Genomic DNA, 25,553 nt, shown 5'->3' on the forward strand with positions numbered 1-25,553 from the left:
TGGCGGGAAGTTACCACAAGCCTGTGAGTCTTACAGGTGGTATCCTAGGGGTACAGGATAGAATTTGTCTCTCCCGAAAGATTCCTAGTTTCCAGCTCCCATCTAAATTCAGCGTCCCCCATGTGGTCAGACATCCAGGACGTCCTGGACATGGCAGCAATTTTTCCAGTACCCCCTCGAGAAGAGCACAGAGGTCACTACTTGAATCTCTTCTCAATAATAAAACCGTCGGGAGAGTCAAGAACAATAATAAACTTAAAACACTTAAACAAATGGGTAACATACAAAAGACTCAAAATGGAGTCGATTCGGTCAACTATTCCCCTTCTGGGGAAAGGGGTGGTAATGTGTACTCTGGATCTAAAGAGTGCATACTTCCATGTGCCAATTCACCCAGACCATCAAAAGTTCTTGAGATTTGCGGTAAAAATGGAGGGAAAAATCTACCATTACCAATTCCACTGCCAGGCCCTTCGGTCTAGCGTCAGCCCCCAGGATTTTTACAAAACTCATGGTAGAAGATGTGGCCTATCTAAGAAATCAGGACATTATGGTGATCCCTTACTTAGACGACTTTCTAATAGCAGCAGACTCCGTATAGTACAGCTCAGGGTCAACTGTCAATCCCTCGTTTCCACACTGTCCAGTTTATGATCCACCCTAGACTTTCCAAAGTCAGATCTGGTACCCAAGTAGAAAATAAAATTCTTTGGAGTCGTACTGGATTCGGATGCAATAATGTCTTGCCTACCAGAGGAGAGGCTAAGGGGCAAAACGGCAAAAGTCCATCAGTTTACCCGAAGCCGGAATTCTATCAGAAACGATGAAGGTTTTAGGATTAATGACGGCCTTCATTCCTTGTGTGAACTGGAGCCAACTTCATTCTCAGTGACTACAGCAGGAAGTCCTTGTGTCTTGGAACAGAAAACAAAACTCGCTAAGTCAGGAACTGAGACTCTCTTCAAGTCAAAAGATCCTTAAAATGGTGGACGCTTCCCAGAAATCTTCAGGTTGGTGTGCCATGGCTTCAAAATCTGAGTGTATCGGTTACGACAGATGCAAGTCAGCAAGGCTGTGGGGCCACGTCCAGGGAAGGTATTTCCAGGGATGTTGGGAAAAGGACAGCAAGAGCTCATCGAACTACAGGGAGCTACATGCAGTCTGGAAGGTCTTAGCAGCCGCCCAGTCCCTGGTAAGGAACAGGCATGTAAAAGTCTTTTTGGACAATACAACTGTAGCCTTCCTTCGTCATCAAGGCGGCCCAAGACATATGGCATTGCAAGGCCTGGCAGAACAGATCTTCAAATGGGCGAAAAAGTCTGTACTGTCAATTTCGGCAGTACATCTGGAAGCAGGAGAAGAGTGGTCCCAACAGAGTGGGAACTCAACGACGAAGTCTTCAACAGTCTTTGTCAGTGTTGGGGGAAGCTGGAGGTGGACCTATTCGCTACCAAGCGGAACGCAAAAGTCAGAACCTTCTACTCTCTAAATCCTTGGGAAAGCCCGGCAGGGATCGATGCTTTCTCACATCCCTGGAGCAAAGGGTTACTAGTAGTATGCATTCCCTCCTCTGGCATTGATTCCAAGAACGCTCCGGAAAATCTGCGAGGACAAGGCCAAGGTCATTCTTATAGCACCCCATTGGCCGAAGCGGACTTGGTTCCCCTTACTAAAGAAGTTATCAGAAGAGAAACCCCTCCTGTTACCGGAAAGAAAGGATCTTCTTCATCAAGGCCCGGTTCTACACCAGAACCCAGAAGCTCTTGGGTTGGCAGCCTGGATCCTGAACGGCAAGTTTTAAAAAAGGGACTATCAGATGATGTTATCTCTACCCTCCAAGCCAGTAGAAAACCGGTGACGTCGGCTATCTATACAAAAATATGGAAACAATTTTGCAGTTTTTGTGAGGAGATGACTGACACTGACCATCCTAATATTCCCCAAATCCTTGATTTTCTGCAGTCAGGATTCAGGAAAGGGCTTAGACCTAGTACGTTGAGGGTTCAAATAGCAGCCCTGAGTGTTCTATGATTTCCCTCTATCTACTCATCCCTGGATTAGTCAATTTTCTAGGGCAGTTCAGAGACTAAAACCTTTAATTAGGAGATCGGTGCCACCGTGGGATCTTAACCTAGTCCTTAACCCCTTCACCCCAAAGCCTGTTTTCACCTAAGTGACAGGGCCAATTTTTACAATTCTGACCACTGTCACTTTGAGGTCATAACTCTGAAACGCTTCAACGGATCCTGGTGATTCTGACCTTGTTTTCTCGTGACATATTGTACTTCATGATAGTGGTAAAACTTCTTCGATATGACTTGCATTTATTTGTGAAAAAAACAAATTTGTCGGAAATTATGAAAATTTAGCAATTTTCAAACTCTTAGTTTTTATGCCCTAAAATTAGAGAGTTATATCACATAATATAGTTAATAAACAACATTTCCCACATGTCTGCTTTACATCAGCACAATTTTGGAAACATAATTTTTTTTTGTTAGGACGTTATAAGGGTTAAAAGTTGACCAGCGATTTCTCATTTTTGCAACAAAATTTGCAAAACCATTTTTTTACGGACCACCTCACACTTGAAGTGACTTTGAGGGGTCTATATGACAGAAAATGCCCAAAAGTGACACCATTCTAAAAACTGCACCCCTCAAGGTACTCAAAACCACATTCAAAAAGTTTATTAACCCTTCAGGTGCTTCACAGGACTTTTTTGAATGTTTAAAAAAATTGAACATTTAACTTTTTTTTCACAAAATGTTTACTTCAGGTCCAATTTGTTTCATTTTACCAAGGGTAACAGGAGAAATTGGACCACAAAAGTCGTTGTACAATTTGTCCTGAGTACGCCGATACCCCATATGTGGGGGTAAACCACTGTTTGGGCACATGGCAGAGCTTGGAAGGGAAGGAGCGCCATTTGACTTTTCAATGCAAGATTTGCTGGAATTGAGATCGGAGCCCATGTCACGTTTAGAGAGCCCCTGATGTGCCTAAACAGTGGAAACCCCCACAAGTGACACCATTTTGGAAAGTAGACCCCCTAAGGAACTAATCTAGATGTGTGGTGAGCACTTTGAACCTCCAAGTGCTTCACAGAAGTTTATAATGTAGAGCCGTAAAAAAAAAATTTATATTAATTTTCACAAAAAATGATCTTTTTGCCCCAAATTTTTTATTTTCCCAAGGGTAACAGGATAAATTGGACCCCAAAAGTTGTTGTGCAATTTGTCCTGAGTACGTCGATACTTCATATATGGGGATAAACCACTGTTTGAGCGCATGGCAGAGCTCGGAAGGGAAGGAGTGCCATTTGACTTTTCAATGCAAAATTGGCTGGAATTGAGATCGGACGCCATGTCGCATTTGGAGAGCCCCTGACGTGCCTTAACAGTGGAAACCCCCAAGTGACCCCATTTTGGAAAGAAGACCCCCTAAGGAACTTATCTAGATGTGTGGTGAGCACTTTTAACCCCCAATTGTTTCACTAAAGTTTAGAATGTAGCATTGTGAAAATTAAAAAATCATTTTTTCTTTCCACAAAATGATGTTTTAGCCCGCAATTTTTTTTCCCAAGGGTAACAGGAGAAATTGGACCACAAATGTTATTGTCCAATTTGTCCTGAGTACGCTGATACCCCACATGTAGGGGGGAACCACCGTTTGAGTGCATGGCAGAGCTCGGAAGGAAAGGAGCACCGTTTGAAATGCAGACTTAGATGGAATGGACTGCAGGTGTCATGTTGCATTTGCAGAGCCCCTGATGTACCTAAACAGTAGAAACCCACCACAAGTGACCCCATATTGGAAACTAGACCCCCCAAGGAACTTATCTAGATGTGTTGTGAGAGCTTTGAACCAACAAGTGTTTCACTACAGTTTATAACGCAGAGCCGTGAAAATAAAAAATATTTTTTTTTCCACGAAAATGATATTTTATCCCCTATGTTTTTATTTTCCCAAGGGTAACAGGACAAATTGGACCCCAAAAGTTGTTGTCCAACTTGTCCTGAGAACGCTGATACCCCATATGTTGGGGGGAACCACTGTTTGGGCACACAGGAGAACTCTGAAGGGAAGGAGCACTGTTTTACTTTTTCAAAGCAGAATTGGCTGGAATTGAGATCGGACGCCATGTCGCGTTTGGAGAGCCCCTGATGTGCCTAAACAGTGGAAACCCCCCAATTATAACTGAAACCCTAGCCCTAACCCTAACCCTAATGGGAAAATGGAAATAAATACATTTTTTTACATTTTATTATTTTTCCCTAACTAAGGGGGTGATGAAGGGGGGTTTGATTTACTTTTATAGCGCTTTTTTGGCGGATTTTTATGATTGGCAGCCGTCACACACTAAAAGACGCTTTTTATTGCAAAAAATAGATTTTGCATCACCACATTTTGAGAGCTATAATTTATCCATATTTTGGCCCACAGAGTCATATGAGGTCTTGTTTTTTGCGGGACGAGTTGACGTTTTTATTGGTAACATTTTCGGGCAGATGACATTTTTTGATCGCTTTTTATTCCGATTTTTGGGAGGCGGAATGAACAAAAACCAGCAATTCCTGAATTTCTTTTAGGGAGGGCGTTTATACCGTTCCACGTGTGGTAAAATGGATAAAGCAGTTTTATTCTTCAGGTCAGTACGATTACAGCGATACCTCATTTATGTAATTTTTTTTTTATGTTTTGGTGCTTTTACACAAAAACTATTTTATATAAAAAAATAATTGTTTTTTTATTGCATTATTCTGAGAGCTATAACTTTTTTATCTTTCTGCTGATGATGCTGTATGGCGGCTTTTTTTTTTGCGGGACAAGATCACGTTTTCAGCGGTACCATGGTTATTTATATCCGTCGTTTTGATCGCGTGTTATTCCACTTTTTGTTCGCCTGTATGATAATAAAGCAATGTTTTTTGCCTTGTTTTTTATTTTTTGCGGTGTTCACTGAAGGGGTTAACTAGTGGGATAGTTTTATAGAGCGGGTCGTTACGGACGCGGCGATACCAAATATGTGTACATTTATTGTTTTTTTTTTTTTTTTTTAACTTTCTAACTTTGTCCCAGGGTGGGACATCTCTGTATTAGATCAGATCGTTGATCTGACACTGTGCATAGCACACTGTCAGATCAACGATCTGACAGGCAGTTTAGCTGGCTTTCCAGCGCCTGCTCTCAGCAGGCGCCGGCTAGCCAGGTCATTTCATGACCCGGAAGGAGTCCGGCGGCCATCTTGGATCCGGGGACTCCTTCCGGGTCACCGGAGCAACGCGATCTCATTGCGTTGCTCCGGTGGGAGAGCGCATGGAGCCCCCGTCCCTGCGCGATCCCCCGCTGTCGCTGTCACTACTGACAGCGGCATCAGAGGGGTTAAATGCCCGCGATCGGCGATAGCGCCGATCGTGGGCATTGCTGCGGGGTGTCAGCTGTTATATACAGCTGACACCCGCACCCGATCACCCCGGCGCTCAGCGCGAGACCGCGGTGATCGGTGCGCCGTACTAGTACTGCTGCTGGCACAAATGCAGTACTAGTACGGCGCATGGCGCGAAGGGGTTAATGTTCTATGCGAACAGCCGTGGGATGTAGCGGGGGACATGGAGATCAGTAAGCTTTCCCTTAAAACGGCATTCTTAGTGGCGATTACGTCGGCAAAAAGACTGGGGGAATTACAGGCTCTATCAGTGCAGAACCCGAATTTACAAACCTTCAGTGATCGACTAGTCTTAAGACTCGACCCAACCTTCACCCCTAAAGTTGTCTCAAATTCTAATCTGAATCAGGAAATCGTCCTGCCATCGTTTTGTCAGTTCTCTAAAAATCAAAAGAGAAGGTATTTCCATAATTTGGGTGTTAGGGAAACGGTGCTCAAGTACCTTGATTTAACTAGACCCTGGAGACAGGATAACAACCTGTTTGTCCAGTTCAGAGGCCCGAATAAGGGGAAAAAAGCGTCTAAAGCTACCATTGCGAGATGGATAAGTTCTACAATCAGTTTAGCTTACGAAGCACAGGGAAAAACCTCCCCGGTTAACCTTAGGGCCCATTCATCTAGGGCCATGGCCACGTGGTGGACGGAGAAAGGGGGGCTACGGCAGAACAAATCTGCAGTGCTGCATCCTGGTCCAGCCTTAGTACCTTTTCTAAACATTATAAGCTAGATGTAGTATCAGTTCAGTTAGCCTTTGGTAGAAAGGTACTTTAAGCAGTAGTCCCACCCTAAATACCAGTCTCCTTGGTATTTCTCCAGGGTGCTGTCAGGTGGTGACCTGGAAAACGGTAATTAGACCTACCGGTAATTGTATTTCCAGGAATCCATCCTGACAGCACTATTAACTCTCTCTTTAATGTATATTCTTTATACTCATGTGATGTAACATTTGTAAGACTGATTAATTTGTTGGAATAAACCTTATTTTTGCATCCATCCAGATGTGTTACTTTGAAAAGCACTGAAGGGTGGTAGGGGGAGGGTCCTTTTAACCTCTCGTGTTTCCTGTCCCATGACGGATAAGAAGGACGTCCTCCAGGGTGCTGTCAGGATGGATTCCTGGAAATACAATTACCGGTAGGTCTAATTCCTTTTTTTGCCCACTCTTCCATAAAGGCCACCTTTATGGAGTGTACCGCTTATTGTGGTTGTATTGACTGATACTCCAGTCTCTGCAGCGCCTTCAGGGTTACCTTTGGTCTCTGTGCTGCGCCTCTCATTAATGCCCTCCTTGCCCAGGCTGACAGTTTTGGTGGGAGTCCCTCTCTTGGCAGGTTTGATGTGGTACCACGTTCTTTCCATTTCATGATAATGGATTTGATGGTGCTCCGTAGGATAATTAGAGATTGGGATATTTTTATAAGCCAACCCTGACTTGTATTTTTAAACAGCTTAGCCCCTGAATTGTTTGGAGACCTCCTTGGTCTTCATGGTGTTGGTTAGTGGTGCCTCCTGTTAGTGGTGTTGCGGCCTCTGTGGCCTTTCAGAAAAGGTAAAGTGTATATACTGACAGACACGTGACACTTAGATTGCACACAGGGGGACGTCCTGTCATGAACCATGTGACATATGAAAGCAATTGCTTGCACCAGAAACGTTAAGGGGCTTCATCATAAAAGGGTGAATACATATGCACATGGCAATTTGTAATTATTTGATCCCATAAATTGAATTTATTCCTATATTTTTCTCACTTCACCAACTTAGACTATTTTGTGCTGATGCATCACACACAAATTGTATCAACAAAAATATTTAACACTGGTTGTAATGTAACAAATAGGTAAAAAGCCAAGGGACTGAATACTTTTGCAAGCCACTATCTGGGGAATTATATTGCAGGGTGCTGTGCTTATTAAGAATGTGGTCTTTTTGTTGGCTCATGTGTACAATGCATTGTCCATTTTTCTGCTTTCTCCCACCGCCGGCAGACGAAGCAGTGGACCCTCTCGCTGGTCCTGTGACATGAGCTCTTTCTTACGACTGGCCACCATTACGTTGCCCTTCGGACTCCTGTTTACAAGAGCCATGGCTTGGACGTCTAGTGGGAAAACGCACACTGATCTCATCAACAATCTTCGAAGTGAGTAATCCTCGTCTAGTTCATCCATGCTTCTGACATCTTGTAGCTTCAGTCCTGTCTGATTTTCCTCTTCATATCTTATCTTGATCATTCTTATCTTGTGCGCAGCGTTGTGCCTCCCTGGGGATGTGTGATAAAGCCAGGTGTATGCTGCTCACCTTCATCAGGCCGCTTCGTATCTCCAGGAAGGCAAAATGCCAGGGAGCACAAGGACGTGACGTCACTCTTGGAAATCATGTCAATCACACCCCTCGGGTGAAGTAACGTCTCATCAGACTAGTACTCGCAGAGTGCAAGCAGTAAAATTTGATTTTCCAATTATAGAGAAATTGTTAAGGAAAGTGAAGGTGGGTGGTAGGATGTAGTAGAGACATGGCGGCAATTTAGGGGGGCTGGGGCCGCTAACAGGTTACCTTTTAAATGTAATACACTTTTATATACGCAGTGTGATTTCTTTAAAAAGTAAATTTTTGATCTCCAGAAATATCCCTTTAAAAGGGTATGCCCATCTTGGCGAGTGACATATTACTAGAATACAGTAAGGCAAAATGTAATGATTGCTGAGGTCTGGCCTCTAAGTCCTTCACTGGTCCAGAGGGCGGAGGAACCACTGCACAGAAAACTGTCTGACCCCTTCAGGCTCTGAATGAGTGGGGGTCCCAGAGTATGTACATTTATTCAAGGTGCTATATTTTTGGCAGATTGCTATCATAAAGGTTTTTTTTTTTTTTTTCCTTTTTTCAAACATGACAGTAAAGTTTCTCCCACTGACGTGTGAACTTTTTGTTGCAGAAAATGGAGTGATCCGATCTCCGCGCGTGTACGAGGTTCTGCTGACCACGGATCGAGCACATTACATCAGGAACTTTCCATACATGGATTCCCCGCAGAGTATAGGTGCGGCCCTCCTTATTATATGCAGTGGGGCGTGGGCCTTGCTGTACACAAAATATACAATGACAATTTCCTTGTTATAGAAAGTTCCTACTGCTGGCCCTTCTGGGCTGTGTGGTAGTCATTGTAAGCAATGCTGAGACATTAAACGGGTGCATGTCTCTCCTGCAGGGTACAAGGCTACCATCAGCGCACCCCACATGGTAAGTGCAGGTAACACATAGTTTAGCTGTAGTTCATTTACCCTGCTGATACATGCAACTGAGATTTCATGGATGTGACTATGACCCTAATCTGCAAAGTGATGCATCGTGTAGCTGGTGAGGCTAGGGTCTGGTTGTGTACTGGCCAGGGACTGTCTATGGGGTATAAATATAGGAATGGTTACAACCCAGTTTACTGGTCTGTAGCAGTAACTTCCACAGAATGGATGCAGCACAGGACACGTCCTACAGATCGGAGTGAGAGGATGTAATACAGGGAGACAGCTAAACACACTGTGCACCCTGAGTACCGTATAGCCAGCAAGGAGTTGGATGAATCGCATGACCAATGGCTAGATATGAACTGTTAGGATTCATACTACTCTGGACATCCACTTTGGTACTGCGTAGCAGCCGGACCAGGACAGTGCTGTGTCCACATAGGCATGGGCCTGGTGATTGCAAAAGTCGCAGCAACTGCATGGTATAGCTAGGACCTAGTATTCACAAGAGGCATAGCAATGTCATGGTATCACGGGGCTTAGAAAGCACAAGAGGCATAGCAATGTCATGGTATCACAGGGGCCTAGAAAGAACAAGAGGCACAGCAATGTCATGGTATCACAGGGGCCTAGAAAGCACAAGAGGCATAGCAATGTCGTGCTTTCTAGGCCCCCGTGATACCATGACATTGCTATGCCTCTTGTGCTTTCTAGGCCCCCGTGATACCATAAGAGGCATAGCAATGTCATGGTATCACGGGGGCCTAGAAAGCACAAGAGGCATAGCAATGTCATGGTATCACGGGGGCCTAGAAAGCACAAGAGGCATAGCAATGTCATGGTATCACGGGGCTTAGAAAACACAAGAAGCATAGCAATGTCATGGTATCACGGGGGCCTAGAAAGTACAAGATAAGCAAATAAGGCAGCACACTGCAGCGCTAGAACATACAAACTTGAAAAACGAAATTTGAACTGCATTACTGCACTAGAAATATGAAAAATGAGAGCGTTTAGCACATAAAAATGGCCAATTTTATGTGTACCTGGTAGCCCCCAAATTACAGCAGGTCCAATACCCCTCCACAGAGAGAGAGAATTTTAGTCTAGGAAGAGGTTTCACATGTACCCATTCAGATGGAGACGTTTATTCTCAGTGAGGTAAGGCAAGTGTAGGACCTGGTATAAGAGAGATGCCGTAAAGGGGCTACCAGGTACACATAAAATTGGCCATTTTTATGCGCTAAACGCTCTCATTTTTCATATTTCTAGTGCAGTAATGCAGTTCAAATTTCGTATTTCAAGTTTGCATGTTCTAGCGCTGCAGTGTGCTGCCTTATTTACTTAACTATATACGAGTTGGCGACTCTAGGTTCAGCACCTGTTCAAACTTAGTCTATGTTTGGATGTGCCGGTCAGGTTTTTGAAATAGAAAGTACAAGAGGCATAGCCATGTCATGGTATCACGGGACCTAGAAAGCACAAGAGGCATAGCAATGTCATGGTATCACGGGGCTTAGAAAACATAAGAAGCATAGCAATGTCATGGTATCACGGGGCTTAGAAAACATAAGAAGCATAGCAATGTCATGGTATCACGGGGGCCTAGAAAGCACAAGAGGCACAGAAATGTTATGGTATCACAGTGATCTAGTAATCATAAGAAGTGCCGACTGGTGATAAGCGAATGTGCTCGTGCTTGAAAAAGGTCAACGGACCGAAACGTTGCCGCAGGAGGCAGAATAAAGAAAGTTACTGTCTGTCACTTCCTGGTGTGGCGCTGTCCTTTTTTATACTTCGATTGCGTGCTCGTATAATGTCTTATCCAAGCACACGCGGGTGTTTTCCGAGCATCTGGGAGTGCTCGTATATGATGTTCTAGTCCCTGCAGCTGCATGATTTGTGGCTTAGACAGCTTGAACACATGTAGGCATTGCCTGTTAGGGAATCCCCACATGTTGAGGCTGTCTAACAGCTGCAAATCATACAGCCGCAGGGACTAGGACATAATATACCAGCACTCCCAGATTCTCTGGTAACACCCGAGCATGCTTGGATAAGATGTTATACGAGCATGTTTGCTCACCACTAGTGCCGACCTAAAGTTTGTACTGCTCCGGTCCGGGTGCCACAGATTATCGAAGTGGATGCCAGACCAGATGAGTGAGCATATTTTTGCTACACTTGATCACTGGCTGTCATCGATTTGCGAAAACTGCAGCTTTGAACCTATGCACACAGCTGTATCAGTGTTATATGGATCTTTACTAATGGGCCTGTAGGCTGCTATTGCCCTTTTATTGTGTCACTGTGTATAACGTACAGTTGAACTTTTACATTTACATGACCCCGGTTCAGTGGGCACTCTGGTAGTCCAAGGGTGCAATGAACCCTGCAAACCTTCTGCCTGCCAGAAACCCCTGCATTTCTTCTGATTTGTAAGCCCGGTGTTACACCATTATTACAACACTAGATGGTGGCCCGATTCTAACGCATCGGGTATTCTAGAATATGCATGTCCACATAGTATATTGGCCAGCGACGTAGTATATTGCCCAGTCACGTAGTATATTGCCGAGCCACGTAGTATATTGCCCAGCTATGTAGTATATTGCCCAGCCACGTAGTATATTGCCCAGCCGCGTAGTATATTGCCCAGTCACGTAGTATATTGCCGAGCCACGTAGTATATTGCCCAGCCGCGTAGTATATTGCCCAGTCACGTAGTATATTGCCCAGCCATGCAGTATATTGCCCAGCTACGTAGTATATTGCCCAGCCGCGTAGTATATTGCCCAGCCGCGTAGTATATTGCCCAGCCGCGTAGTATATTGCCCAGTCACGTAGTATATTGCCGAGCCACGTAGTATATTGCCGAGCCAGATAGTATATTGCGTGAGGCCGCTAAGTCTTCTGGGTAATTTCGCAATGCATCGCCGGGAACGGAAGATGGCGGCCGGCGTGAGCGGCTCAGCGGACAACGCAGGGCGAGTATAGCAGGTTTTTTGTTTTTTTATTATTTTTAACATGAGATTTTTTACTATTGATGCCGCATAGGCAGCATCATTAGTAAAAACTTGAGGACACACAGGGTTAATAGCGGCGGTAACGGAGTGCGTTACCCACGGCATAATGCGATCCGTTACCGCCGGCATTAACCCTGTATTAGCGGGGCTGGAGGGGAGTATGCGGGCGCCGGGCAGTGACTGCGGGGATTAAGGAGCTGCCATTTTCTTCTGGACTGTGCCCATCGCTGATTGGTCGCGGAAAAAAAATCAGTGACTTGGATTTCCTTGACAGAGGCTGCGACCAATGAATATCCGTGACAGACAGACAGAAGGACAGAAAGACGGAAGTGACCCATAGACAATTATATAGTAGAATCGGGCCACCATCTAGTCTAACGCATCGGGTATTCTAGAATATGTATGTCCATGTAGTATATTGCCCAGGCCACGTAGTATATTGCCCAGCCACGTAGTATATTGCCCAGCCACATAGTATATTGCCCAGTTACGTAGTATATTGCCGAGCCATGTAGTATATTGCCCAGTGACGTAGTATATTGCCCAGTGACGTAGTATATTGCCCAGTTACGTAGTATATTGCCGAGCCATGTAGTATATTGCCCAGTGACGTAGTATATTGCCCAGTGACGTAGTATATTGCCCAGTGACGTAGTATATTGCCCAGTTACGTAGTATATTGCCCAGTTATGCAGTTATGTAGTATATTGCCCAGCCACGTAGTATATTGCCCAGCCACATAGTATATTGCCCAGTTACGTAGTATATTGCCGAGCCATGTAGTATATTGCCCAGTGACGTAGTATATTGCCCAGTGACGTAGTATATTGCCCAGTTACGTAGTATATTGCCGAGCCATGTAGTATATTGCCCAGTGACGTAGTATATTGCCCAGTGACGTAGTATATTGCCCAGTTACGTAGTATATTGCCCAGTTATGCAGTTATGTAGTATATTGCCCAGCCACGTAGTATATTGCCCAGTGACGTAGTATATTGCCCAGTCACGTAGTATATTGCCGAGCCATGTAGTATATTGCCCAGTGACGTAGTATATTGGCCAGTAACTTAGTATATTGCCCAGCTACGTAGTATATTGCCCAGCCAGGTTTGTCACAGGTGAAAAAATAAAAAATAAACATATACTCACCTTTCCGAGGGCCCCTTGTAGTCCACGGCAGCTTGCGGTCCCAGGGTTGTTATCAGAGCGCGGGACCTGTGATGAAGTCGCGGTCACATGACCGTGACGTCATGGCAGGTCTTTCTAGCGCAGGCGCGCAGGGCCTGTGATGACGTCGCGGTCACATGACCATGACGTCATGGCAGGTCCTTCTGCCACCGGAACCTGCAACGGAAGATGGCGGCCGGCGCGAGCTGCAACAGAGGGTGAGTATAGCAGGTTTTTTTAAATTATTTTTAACATTACATTTTTTACTATTGATACCGCATAGGCAGCGTCAATAGTAAAAAGTTGGGGACACACGGGGTTAATACTATAGCTGGTCCGAATAACTAAAGCAATTGTTACCATCCACCTCTTGTGTCTCCCCTTTTCCCCATAGTTTGTAAGCTTGCGAGCAGGGCCCTCACTCCTCCTGGTATCTGTTTTGAACTGTATTTCTGTTATGCTGTAATGTCTATTGTCTGTACAAGTCCCCTCTATAATTTGTAAAGCGCTGCGGAATATGTTGGCGCTATATAAATAAAAATTATTATTATTATTATTAATAGCGGCGGTAACGGAGTGTGTTACCCGCATCATAACGCGGTCCATTACCGCCGGCATTAACCCTGTGTTAGCGGTGACCGGAGGGGAGTATGCGGGCGACAGGCACTGACTGCGGGGACTAAGGAGCGGCCATTTTCTTCCGGACTGTGCCCGTCGCTGATTGGTCGCGGCAGCCATAACAGGCAGCTGGCGAGACCAATCAGCGAATGAATAACCGTGACAGGACAGACAGACGTAAGTGACCCTTACACAATTATATAGTAGATGACATCGCATCGGGATGCTAGTAAGGGGAGGTTCTGGCTGCCATAGACTACTGACGTAGTCGCTTGACTTTACAAGGCCGGACAAGTGTTTTTGCTCAATTCTAAAGCATGGAAAATTGCCTAACAGCACGCAACGTGATCACACAGTACAATAAGCCTGCAATATGCCCTTTGTTCCTTTTCTGCTGCTTCTATGGCTGCCCAATGGTCATGCGCCATACATGAATATATGTGTTTTAAATGACTCAAACATTATGGATCTAATACAATTTCTCTATTTTAAAGCATGCGCACGCACTGGAGTTGTTAGAAGACAAGCTGCAAGAAGGAGCCAAGGCATTGGACGTGGGCTCGGGCAGCGGCTACCTCACTGCCTGCTTTGCTAGAATGGTTAGTCTGATATTTGGAAAGCAATATAACAGAGGAGGAAGATTTATTTCCTCTCGTGTCCCAGCCCTTCACTGGCAGTTCTGCTATGTGTGTGTACGATACAGCTCCTCTGTCAGTTGAGACACTGGTTTTGGAGCTATGTTTCTTCAGACTGCAGCCCGTCCTGACTCATGACTAGGACGGGTTGCCATTTGAATTATGAGATCGGTCAATTACAAAAAAATTAGCGAGTTGCCAATTTCCAGTCTGTAATGTTAATTTTTTGTTGATGGAGCCATGTAAGAGCTTGTTTTCTGCATGAGCTGATGTTTTTATTTGCATCGTATTGGAGTAGATATGATGTTTTGATAACTTCTTATTGCACTTTTTGTAGGTTGCAGTGACAAAAAACCCTCAGGTCTGGTATTTAGTTATTTTACACTCTAAGCAGCTGTTAAAGGGAACCTGTCACCCCCAAAATCGAAGGTGAGCTAAGCCCACCGGCATCAGGAGCTTATCTACAGCATTCTGTAATGCTGTAGATAAGTCCCCGATGTAACCTGAAAGATAAGAAGGAGGTTAGATTACTCACCAGGTGCGGTCCGATCCGATGGGCGTCGCGGTCCGGAGCCTCCTGTCTTCATAAGACTTCTTGTCTTCACGCTCCGGCACAGGCGTACTTTGTCTGCCCTGTTGAGGGCAGAGCAAAGTACTGCAGTGCACAGGTGCTGGGCCTCGCTGACCTTTCCCAGCGCCTGCGCACTGCAGTACTTTGCTCTGCCCTCAACAGGGCAGACAAAGTCGGCCTGCGCCGGAGCCGCAGCGTGAAGACAAGAAGAGGATGGCATCGTAAGAAGATGGGAGGCCCCAGACCGGACTGCAACGCCCATCGGACAGGACTGCACCTGGTGAGTATAATCTAACCTCTTTTTATTCAGTCGCCATGACAGCACAACGAGAGAGGGGATCCGCCCTTCAGGGACAGGAAACCTCAGACATAAAAAGGGCGGCACCTCACTCCCCCGCCAGTTGGTTTCCTGTCCCTGACAGTGGAACCTCTTCAGGCAGACCTTTTTTGAAGAAGGTTGAAGAAAGAAGTCTTCCCACTCCTGACAGGCCGGATCAGGTAGCGGGGGTCCCCTGCCTCGGCCTAGTCAGGAGGCCGGTAGCACCACACGGCAGGGGGACTGTTAGTGTCGGTGAGAGCAGGAGGAAGCAACCCCAAGGGGTTAGCTTCTAGGTGTCACATTACCTTGTGAGTATACGCCGCCGTGTCTACGTGGCCTCTGGGGTCTGTCCACTCCTGCCTTGGTGGTCCGTCTTGGCCGGAGGACGCTGCCGTCCTCTGTTCGGCGCGTCTGCCCTCGGCGCCGCAGCTGTGACCGGAAGGGGCGTGTCCGGATGACGCAGCGAGCGGCGCCGGGCGGTGGCGCGGCCGCGCATGCGCGGTAGCGTTCTTTCGCCGGCTAATGGCGGCGCCCAGGGGCAGGGGGAGGATACTGGCCGCAGGGAGTTCGGCGCTCAGCGTGGGGCACGGCGTGCAGTGGCCAGAGCCGATCGGTAGTTAATACCGATCGTTGACACCTGGAGGAAGCCCTGCTGACCCCCATCCGGGGGTGGTACCCAGGGGGATGTATTTAAGAGCTGCACAGATGCCCATCCTGGTTCCTGTCCATTTCCTAATGGAGTCACCGGAGGGAACTCCGCAGCTGTGCGGTGAACAGCAGCAGCCTTTGGAGCAGCCACAAACAGGAAAGTCTCAGAGAAGCTCCCAGCGGCGTTCCAGTGGCAGTAGTCGTGCTGGTGGAGCTAAAGCTGCTCAGAGGCCCACCAAATCCTCGGGCCGTAGGAATTCTCCGGCCAAAGAGGACCCCCCAATCACGGTACCGTTTACTTCAAGGATGGGTAAGTGAGCTACGTGAAAGTACACTTTCTGATTGGTGTCCCTCCTTGTATTCCCTCTCTCCTTATTTAGGGGAAAAAATGTGCTTCCAAAGCTAAACATAGGGAGTGTGCCGTTTGTACAGAGCCTCTCCCAGATGGGCATAAAAAGAAGCTGTGCAGATCCTGCATACAGCACTTAATCGAAGAGGAGGCCCCTGACCTGACGTCTACCCTTAGGGACATGGTCAGACAGGAGATCAGGGACTCCTTAAAATCCAGTTCTCATAAGAAACAATCCAAGAAGAGAATACTAGGTTCATCCCCTGTATCAGAGATGGATTCCGATATTGTGAGCTCGGATTCTCATCCATCATCTTCATCTTCAGAGGACGTAGAGTCTAGCCGAACATGTCTATCATTAGATAGGATTAATCATCTGGTGAAAGCTGTCAACAACACCATGGGGATTGAAGAGACTCAGCCAGAATGCTCCATTCAGGACATTATGTTCAGGGGCATAGACCGTAAATCCCGAAGGGTTTTTCCTGTGGTGGAGAAAATCAAGTCTCTGATTATGAAGGAGTGGAAGAAGCCCGAAAGAAAGGGGTCACTTCCGCCAGCATTTAAGAGAAGATACCCGTTCGGGGAAGAAGCTTCAGCTTCTTGGGACAAAGTCCCGAAGTTAGACGCAGCAGTGGCCAAAGCATGCAAAAACTCTTCTCTTCCATTTGAAGATTTAGGTAACTTAAAGGACCCGCTCGATAGAAAGGCTGATGTGTTCCTTAAAGGAGCTTGGGAGACTTCTGCGGGATCCCTGAGACCGGCAGTGGCGGCTACTTGCACAGCTCGGTCCTTGATGGTGTGGCTAGGCCACCTGGAAGATCAACTTAAGGATAAAGTGCCTAGAAGTGAAATCCTATCATCTATGCCCATGATCCAAGATGCTGCAGCCTTCCTTTCGGATGCATCAGCGGATTCGGTCAGGCTGGCCGCAAGATCTTCAGCCTTATCCAACGCAGCCCGCAGAGCACTTTGGATTAAATGTTGGCCAGGTGATTTACAAGCTAGGTCAAGGCTATGCGGCATCCCCTGTGAAGGAGTTCATCTGTTCGGTCCGGTACTTGATGAGCTGCTTGAGAAGGCGGGCGACTCTAAGAAGCGGTTCCCTCTATTAAGAAAACCTTTTTATAGGCGTGACTACAGCAGGGGATGGTCTTATCGCCGCAGATCTGATAGAGAACCAAATAGAGATTCATCCAAATATTACAGCAGCAGCAGAAGAAGAGGTAGGGGGTATATGTTTAACACCCCTCGGGACTCGAAGAAAACTCAATGACTAGCGGTCCAGGTGGGCGGTAGGCTTTTAGCTTTCTACCCAGCCTGGTTGAGGATCACCAACAGTCCATGGATACTCAGTATCATTAAAGAGGGATTAAAGTTCCAGTTTCATCAGATCCCTCAGGACAAATTTAAACTAACTCCTATCCGTTCTTCTCCTGCAGAACAGTTGGCGTTGGAGTCAGAAGTTCGGGATCTCAGACAAAAGGGGGTTCTTATTCGGGTACCCACGGAAGAGCGAGGTAGGGGGTTCTATTCCCCGTTATTCTTGGTAAAGAAGCCAGATGGGTCATACCGTACCATTATTAATCTGAGAGGCCTGAATGAATTCTTGCTAATCCCATCCTTCAAAATGGAATCTGTGAAAACGGCAATAAAGCTTCTTTTTCACAAGTGCTTCATGGTGGTCTTAGATCTAAAAGACGCCTATTACCATGTTCCGATACATGCAGATCACCAGCGTTTTCTCAGGGTGGCGATTTCTCTTGCCGGCACAGTGGAGCACTTCCAATATCAGGCACTCCCCTTTGGTGTTGCAGTCGCACCCCGGGTCTTTACTAAGGTTATGGTAGAGGTTATGGCACACCTTCATGAGCAAAACATACTGATAATTCCTTACTTGGATGACTTACTGATCGTGGGGCATTCAGAGTTACACTGTAAAGAGCAGTTAGAGAAAGTGATGGTAGCACTTCGTAACTTAGGTTGGATTGTCAATCTTAAAAAATCGCGTCTTCAACCCTCCACAGCACAGCAGTTTTTGGGTCTTATTGTAGATTCAGCTCAGCAGGAATGTCGCCTGCCAGACTCAAAAGTTGATGCTATCCACCGGCTGGCCTCTAGAGCAATTAAAAATCCCGTAGTCTCCTTAAGAAGTGCTATGTCTCTTTTGGGGTCACTTACTTCTTGTTTTCCGGCGGTGATGTGGGCACAGTTTCACTCTAGGTCTCTTCAGTGGGATGTTCTACGTAATTTTCGGCGACTAGGCGCCAACCTAGATAAGAAATTCTCTCTATCCGTAGAGGCCACGGTTTCACTAAGGTGGTGGACACACATCCCTAATCTGCGTAAAGGGGTACCTTGGACATATCATATATCACGAGTAATAACAACTGATGCTAGTCCCACGGGGTGGGGAGCACATTGGGAAAATAATTACGTTCAGGGTCTATGGTCCCGATCTGAGCAGGACTCGTCTTCCAATCTGAAAGAATTGATGGCGGTGGAACGCGCCTTGGATAGGTTTCTTGTACCTCTACAGGGTAGACATGTTAGAATACTCTCGGACAACCAGGTGACAGTTGCTTATGTGAACCGCCAAGGAGGCACACGGTCTACGTCATTAATGAACGTTACAAATCGTATTTTTCAGATGGCCGAAAATCACCTACTCTCCCTTACGGCCCTTCATATAAAGGGGAAACTAAATACCATGGCCGATTACTTAAGCCGCAACGAGCTCAAACAAGGGGATTGGTCTCTAAAACCGGCTGTCTTCAATCAGATCGTACGGTTGTGGGGATGTCCAGAAATAGATCTGTTTGCCAGTCGAGGAAACAAGAAGCTCCATCAATTCTGTTCCCTAGACCCAAGAGACAACCCGTACGCAATCGACGCTCTTCTGATCTCCTGGAACTTCAGTCTCGCCTATGCGTTTCCCCCTCTGAATCTAATTCCTTTAGTTCTGAGGAAGATTCGGGAAGACAAAGCCCGAGTTATATTAATAGCTCCATTCTGGCCCAGAAGGTCTTGGTTCCCATGGTTAAGAAGCATGTCCATTTCCCAACCATGGATTCTCCCAGAAATTCCAGACCTCCTCTCCCAGGGTCCAGTTTTGCATCCACGAGTAGCCAACTTACATCTGACAGCGTGGAACTTGAGAGGTCACTTCTGAAAAAAAAGGGATTCTCTCAGAACCTTATAAATACGCTGCTTAAGAGTAGGAAAGCCTCCACGACTAGCATTTATGTTAGGATATGGAGGAAGTTCCTATCAAGCTCAGGAGCACAGATCGATCAGAAACCTAATATTGCTCAGATCCTAGAATTTCTACAGAAGGGCCTAGATTTAGGCTTAGCCACCAGCACCCTTAGAGTTCAGGTTTCGGCTCTAGGGGCACTATATAATTCCAACATAGCTAGTAATCACTGGATAACAAGGTTTTTCAAAGCGGTCACCAGATCCAGGCCGGTTATTAAACAGAGAATAGTTCCATGGGACCTAAATCTTGTGCTCTCGGCTCTAACACAAGCTCCGTTCGAGCCCATTGACTCTGTCCCGATCAAGATTCTGTCTGTCAAAACAGCCCTCTTAGTTGCCCTCACATCGGCAAGAAGGGTTAGTGATCTGCATGCATTGTCCAGGCAGCGTCCGTATATGCAAATTACGGAAGATAGAGTGGTGATGAGGCCTGACCCTCTTTATCTTCCAAAGGTCGCGTCAAAATTTCATAGGTCCCAGGAGGTAATCTTGCCTTCATTTTGTCCTAATCCCTCTAACAATAAAGAACAGAGATTTCATTGTTTGGACGTGCGTAGATGCCTTCTCAGATATATTGCAGTAACAGACGCCTGGAAAAAAGATCATTCCTTATTTTTATCCTACCAGGGAGTTAGGAAGGGGCTTAGGGTATCAAAGAATACGCTAGCCAGATGGATTAGGGAGGCCATATTTCTTGCTTATACCGCAGGTGGCGTGGAAATTCCAGAAGGCATAAAGGCACACTCCACTCGTGCGGTAGCCACATCTTGGGCTGAGAGGGCAGAAGTGTCGATTGAAGACATCTGTAAGGCGGCCACATGGTCTTCTCCATCCACCTTTCTTAGACACTATAGGTTAGATCTAGGTGGCTCCTCCGACCTCACGTTTGGGAGAAGGGTGCTGGAGGCGGTTATCCCTCCCTAGTCACTTTATTCACTTCTCTGAAAGTCTCTCGTTGTGCTGTCATGGCGACTGAATAAATACGTACGCTACTCACCTGGTAGCAGTGTTTTTTCAGGAGCCATGACAGCACCCTTATATTCCCTACCCTCTTTGTTTATGGGTTCAACACTTCCTTTAGTTAATTCCTAAGTTTAGTCACTGGGTGAATTGTACCATATATTAATATTGTCTATGTGCTACTAACCTAGAAGGTCCTTTCATACTCTGTAAACCAACTGGCGGGGGAGTGAGGTGCCGCCCTTTTTATGTCTGAGGTTTCCTGTCCCTGAAGGGCGGATCCCCTCTCTCGTTGTGCTGTCATGGCTCCTGAAAAAACACTGCTACCAGGTGAGTAGCGTACGTATTTCTCCTTTCAGGTTACATCGGGGGGCTTATCTACAGCATTACAGAACGCTGTAGATAAGCCCCTGATGCTGGTGGGCTTAGCTCATCTTCGATTTTGGGGGTGACAGGTTTCCTTTAACATCAGCATCAGTCCTTGGCTCTGCTTGCTGCTGTTAGAGGCTTATTATTATTATTTATTTATATAGCACCATTAATTCCATGGTGGCGTACATGTGATAGGGGTTACATACAAGGTTATAGATATCGTTAACCGTAAACAAATTTACAATGACAGACTGGTACAGAGGGGATAGTCCTTGCGGACTTACATTCTTCGGGATAATGGGGAAGAGACAGGAGGTCGGTGTGCTGCAGCTCGGGTGGTTGGTGAGGCGGCAGCTCGGGTGGTTGATGAGGCGGCAGAATAGTTATTGTAGGCTTTCCTGAAGAGATGGGTTTTCAAGTTCCGTCTGAAGGATCCGAGGATGGTGGATAATCGGATGTGTTGAGGCGTGGAATTCCAGAGGATGGGTGATATTCGGGAGAAATCTTGGAGACTGTTGTGTGAGGAACGAATAAGTGTGGAGGAGAGTAGGAGGTCTTGGGATTATCGAAGATTATGTGAGGGAAGATAGTGGGAGATTAGGGAAGGGACAGGTTGTGGATGGCTTTGTAGGTCACTGTTAGTAGTTTGAACTGGATTCATTTGGGAAGTGGGAGCCAGTGGAGGGATTTGCAGGGGAGTAGCGAGGTGGATTAGCTGAGCAGCAGAGTTGAGGACAGACTGGAGTGGTGCAAGGGAGTTTGCGGGGAGGCCACAGAGGAGGGTGTTGCAGTAATCGAGGCGGGAGATGAGGGCATGCACAAGAGTTCTAGTAGATTCTGGGCTGAGGAAGTGACGGATTATGGCAATATTTTTGAGTTGGAGGCAACAGGAGGTGGCAAGAATTTGGATGTGCGGTTTGAAGGACACGGCAGAATCGAGAGTTATCCCGAGGCAGCGGATTTCAGGTGCGGGAGAGAGCGTGATGCCGTTTACCATAATGGATAGATCAGGTAGGGGGATTTGGTTTTGTCTACATTGAGTTTTAGGAAGCGAGAGTTGAAGAAGGAGGATATGGCTGACAGACACTCCGGGATTCTGGACAGAAGAGAGGCAACATCTGAGCCACAGAGGTAGATCTAAGTGTCGTCTTCATAGGTGGTACTGGAAGCCATGGGACTTTGAGTTGTCCTAGGCCAAGGGTATAGATGGGGGGAAAAAAGTAGAGACCCTAGGACAGAGCCTTGAGGGACTCCAACAGAGAGGGGGCGGGGTGAGGAGGTAGTGTGGGAGTGGGAAAACCTAAATGTGCGGTCGGAAAGGTATGAAGCAATCCAGGACAGGGCAAGGCCTTTGATGCCGAGGGAAGAAAGAATCTGTAGCAGTAGGCAGTGGTCGACTGTTGAAAGCAGGGGGCAGGTCGAGAAGGAGGAAGATGGAGAACTGTCTGTTAGCTTTGGCTGTGAGTAAGTCATTAGCATTTTTGGTCAGAGCAGTTTCGGTGGAGTGGTGGGGGCGGAAGCCAGATTGGAGGTTGTCAAGGAGAGAGTTAGACGAGAGGTGGGAGGAAAGTTGACCATGGACATGCTGCTCGAGGTGTTTGGAAGCAAATGGGAGCAGTGATATGGGGTGATAGCTGGGCATAGCAGTTGGGTCAAGGTTAGCTTTTTTTGAGGATGGGTGTGATGGTGGCATGTTTGAAGGCAGAGGGGAAAGTACCAGAAGATAGCGATAGGTGGAAGAGATGGGTTAGGGCTGGAATGAGCATGTTAGTGAGGTTGGGGAGCTGGGAAGGGATGGGGTCAAGTGCACAGGTGATGAGGTGTGATTTGGAAAGGAGGTGAGGAAGTTCTCCTTCAGTGATGTTGGAGAGGGAAGTTATTGGGGAAGGGCAGAGGTCTGGTATATGGAGTGGTTGGGGTGCTGGAACAGTAAAGGTTTGCCTTGTTTGGTCGATCTTGTTTTTGAAGTAGGTGGCAAAGTCCTCAGAAGAGATGAGGGGAGTTGATGATGGCGCTCTAGCACAGCCAGCACCTGCTCGGAATGATGCATACTCTGCTCCTGATCCTGCATCAAAGTTAGGGACTTGACAATGGAAGGAAAAAATACATCCAATGTCAGAAGGGGATTATGGTACAAATTATTAAAATATCGTTTGCTGAAAACCTAAAGTGAAGCCCTTAGAAGACGGGAAGAAACACCTAAAAGTTTTCTACTTTAAGTGTAGCGCAAATTACTACTCATCATTTTAAACGAAATAATGGAAGACAAAATTGAAAACTTTACCAATCTCAAGGCTTTTCTGTTCTCCCCAGGTAGGTGTCACCGGGAAGGTTGTGGGCATTGAGCATATTGAACAACTTGTCCTTGACTCTCTTCAAAATGTCCAGCAAGATGACCCCGAGTTACTGAGCACTGGACGTATCAAGTTTGTAGGCAAGTCACTTGTTTGGCTGGGCAATAGCAATATAATGTGTATAAAAGATTTATTTTTGGGGCCATGTTTTTGGACACATACAAAATTAGCAAAGGCATCAGATAAGACCATAGCCCAGTACAGAGCAGCGCTGATTTGATTGATATATATTTTTTTTAATTCTTTAATTTTGTTCTCCCATCAAGCGAGAGAATGAAGACTTTGAAGCTATACACAACCATAACTTATAGAGTAACCATCATTTTAATTTTCACTTCTTAAAGGAAACCAGTCATATCTTTTTTAGCATGTAAACTGTCCCCAGTGCGTTGTTAGTGATGTAATGTGCACCACAAACATGTTTTTTTTTTGTTTTGTTTTTTTTCATTAACCCTCCGTCACATACAACTGATCTGACAGGCACTTCTCTTTTACTTTCATTTCTCCTTCCTCACCAGATTGTGAGGAAACCCCCTCCCTCCAGGTAGTCTCCTGTCTCTTGAAGGTCTGTGAAACCTGATATCACAGTTGGATTTCAGAGCTTCAGGGGAGAGGATATAGCTGCACAGTTCTCTCAGGCTCATTGTATGTGAATACGTCACATTCAGTAAGGTTGGTATTTTATGTTTTTATTCATCACAATAGTTTATTTAGCTTGTTTTATGAATGTATAGCACAAAATGTGAGGATATTTCATAGAAATAAGGGAGATTTTATAAAAGAAAGTGTGCTGCTCAGGCATATGCAGTAGTTCCCTAACATATTCCTTCTCTTGCTTCAGATTATCTGCTGAAATGGAGAGGAAAATGTACAATTTATCCAAACAACTTGATGTTGAGGAAGTAACAAACATGCTGTTAGATGATAGAGACCTCACACTGAATGAGGATTTAGGAGAGGAAAGTGAGATTGATTCTCATGATGAGGTGGAAGAATGTGTCCTGGATTCTGAAACAGAGCAAGATGGTGACAGTGGTGAGGATGAAGAAGTTGGATCATATTATATTGGAAAAGATAAAAATACTAAATGGAACAAGAAGCCATTCCAGAAAAAACGTAGGGAACCTTTAAACATTATTACTCACCTTCCTGCAGTAATAGGAACTGCATGTAATGCAAAAACTGCAGTTGAATGCTGGAACAGTATATTTACAGATGACATTCTGGACTATATTGTCACATATACCAACCAATATATAGACATTATAAAGGACAAGTACATCTGCAACAGAACCATCAAGCCCACAGATGAAATAGAACTGCGTGCTTTTTTTGGATTACTGTACCTTGCAGGAGCTTATAGGGCAAATGGACAAAGTTTGGAGGAACTTTGGGGTAAAGATGGGGATGGAGTTGAAAAATTTAGCCTTGTTATGTCCATAAACAGATTCAAGATTCTAATTCGTTGCCTTCGGTTTGACGACAGAACTACCCGAACCGAACGCAAAACACATGACCGACTTGCTCCAATTCGTGATATATTTCAAAGATTTGTTGTAAACTGTAAACAAAGTTATTACCCTGGAGAGAATCTCACTATTGACGAAATGCTCCCTGGTTTTCGTGGTAGATGTGCCTTTCGTCAATATATTCCATCAAAGCCAAACAAATATGGAATAAAAATGTATGCCCTTGTTGATGCCAGTAAGACCTACACTTACAACCTGGAAGTTTATGCAGGAAAACAACCAGAAGGTCCTTACTGTGTGAGCAACAAACCCATTGATGTTGTAAAAAGACTGGCTGAACCCTTATTTCAGTGGTCCCCAACTCCAGGCCTCGAGGGCCGCCAACAGTGCAGGTTTTCAGGATTTCCTTAGTATTGCATCGGTGGTAATGTGATCATCTGCACAGGTGATGATTCCAACCCCTGTGCAATACTAAGGAAATCCTGAAAACCTGCACTGTTGGCGGCCCTCGAGGCCTGGAGTTGGGGACCACTGCCTTATTTGGATCGGGTCGCAATATTACAGCTGACAATTGGTTTACAAGTTGTGATTTGATTGATTATCTGAAAATTCAGAAGCTGTCATATGTGGGAACTGTAAGAAAAAACAAAAGGGAATTGCCGCCACAGTTTGTAAGTGTGAAAGAGAGATAACAGTACAGCAGTATGTTTGCATTCCATAATGGAAAGGCTTTAGTTTCCTATGTACCACATGCCAAAAAAATCGTACTTCTAGCAACACTTCATGATGATGCTGCCATCGATCCTGGGACTGGGGCAGAAAAAAACCCGGAGATAATTACATTTTACAATGCCACCAAAGGGGGTGTGGATACAGCAGATCAGATGTGCTCCACTTTCAACGTCAGCAGAAACATCAAACGCTGGCCAATGGTCATATTTTTTGCTATGTTGAATTTGGGTGGTATAAATTCACAAGTAATTTATCTTGAAAACAAGCTTGAACCACTCCGTAGACGATTGTATCTGAAAAAATTGGCCCATGAACTAGTACTTGGAGAGCTACGCAGGAGAAGCGTGAAAACAATCGGTATCCCCTCTCGCCTTCAAGTTCAGCTCA

General features: G+C 45.8%; 1 protein-coding gene across 2 annotated transcripts in view; it reads left to right on the top strand.

The window, feature by feature from the left end:
- Nucleotides 1-25,553, top strand: part of LOC138641908 (protein-L-isoaspartate(D-aspartate) O-methyltransferase-like) — a 43,560-nt gene that overhangs the window by 12,449 nt on the left and 5,558 nt on the right. For both annotated transcript variants that reach the window (XM_069729716.1, XM_069729722.1), the window contains exons 2-6: nt 7,438-7,589; nt 8,382-8,486; nt 8,655-8,686; nt 13,994-14,098; nt 22,925-23,045. In XM_069729716.1, the coding sequence (XP_069585817.1) occupies nt 7,438-7,589; nt 8,382-8,486; nt 8,655-8,686; nt 13,994-14,098; nt 22,925-23,045 (515 nt within the window). The remainder of the gene's footprint in view (nt 1-7,437; nt 7,590-8,381; nt 8,487-8,654; nt 8,687-13,993; nt 14,099-22,924; nt 23,046-25,553) is intronic.

This window comes from Ranitomeya imitator, chromosome 1 (assembly GCF_032444005.1).
Source record: "Ranitomeya imitator isolate aRanImi1 chromosome 1, aRanImi1.pri, whole genome shotgun sequence".
NCBI lineage: Eukaryota > Metazoa > Chordata > Amphibia > Anura > Dendrobatidae > Ranitomeya > Ranitomeya imitator.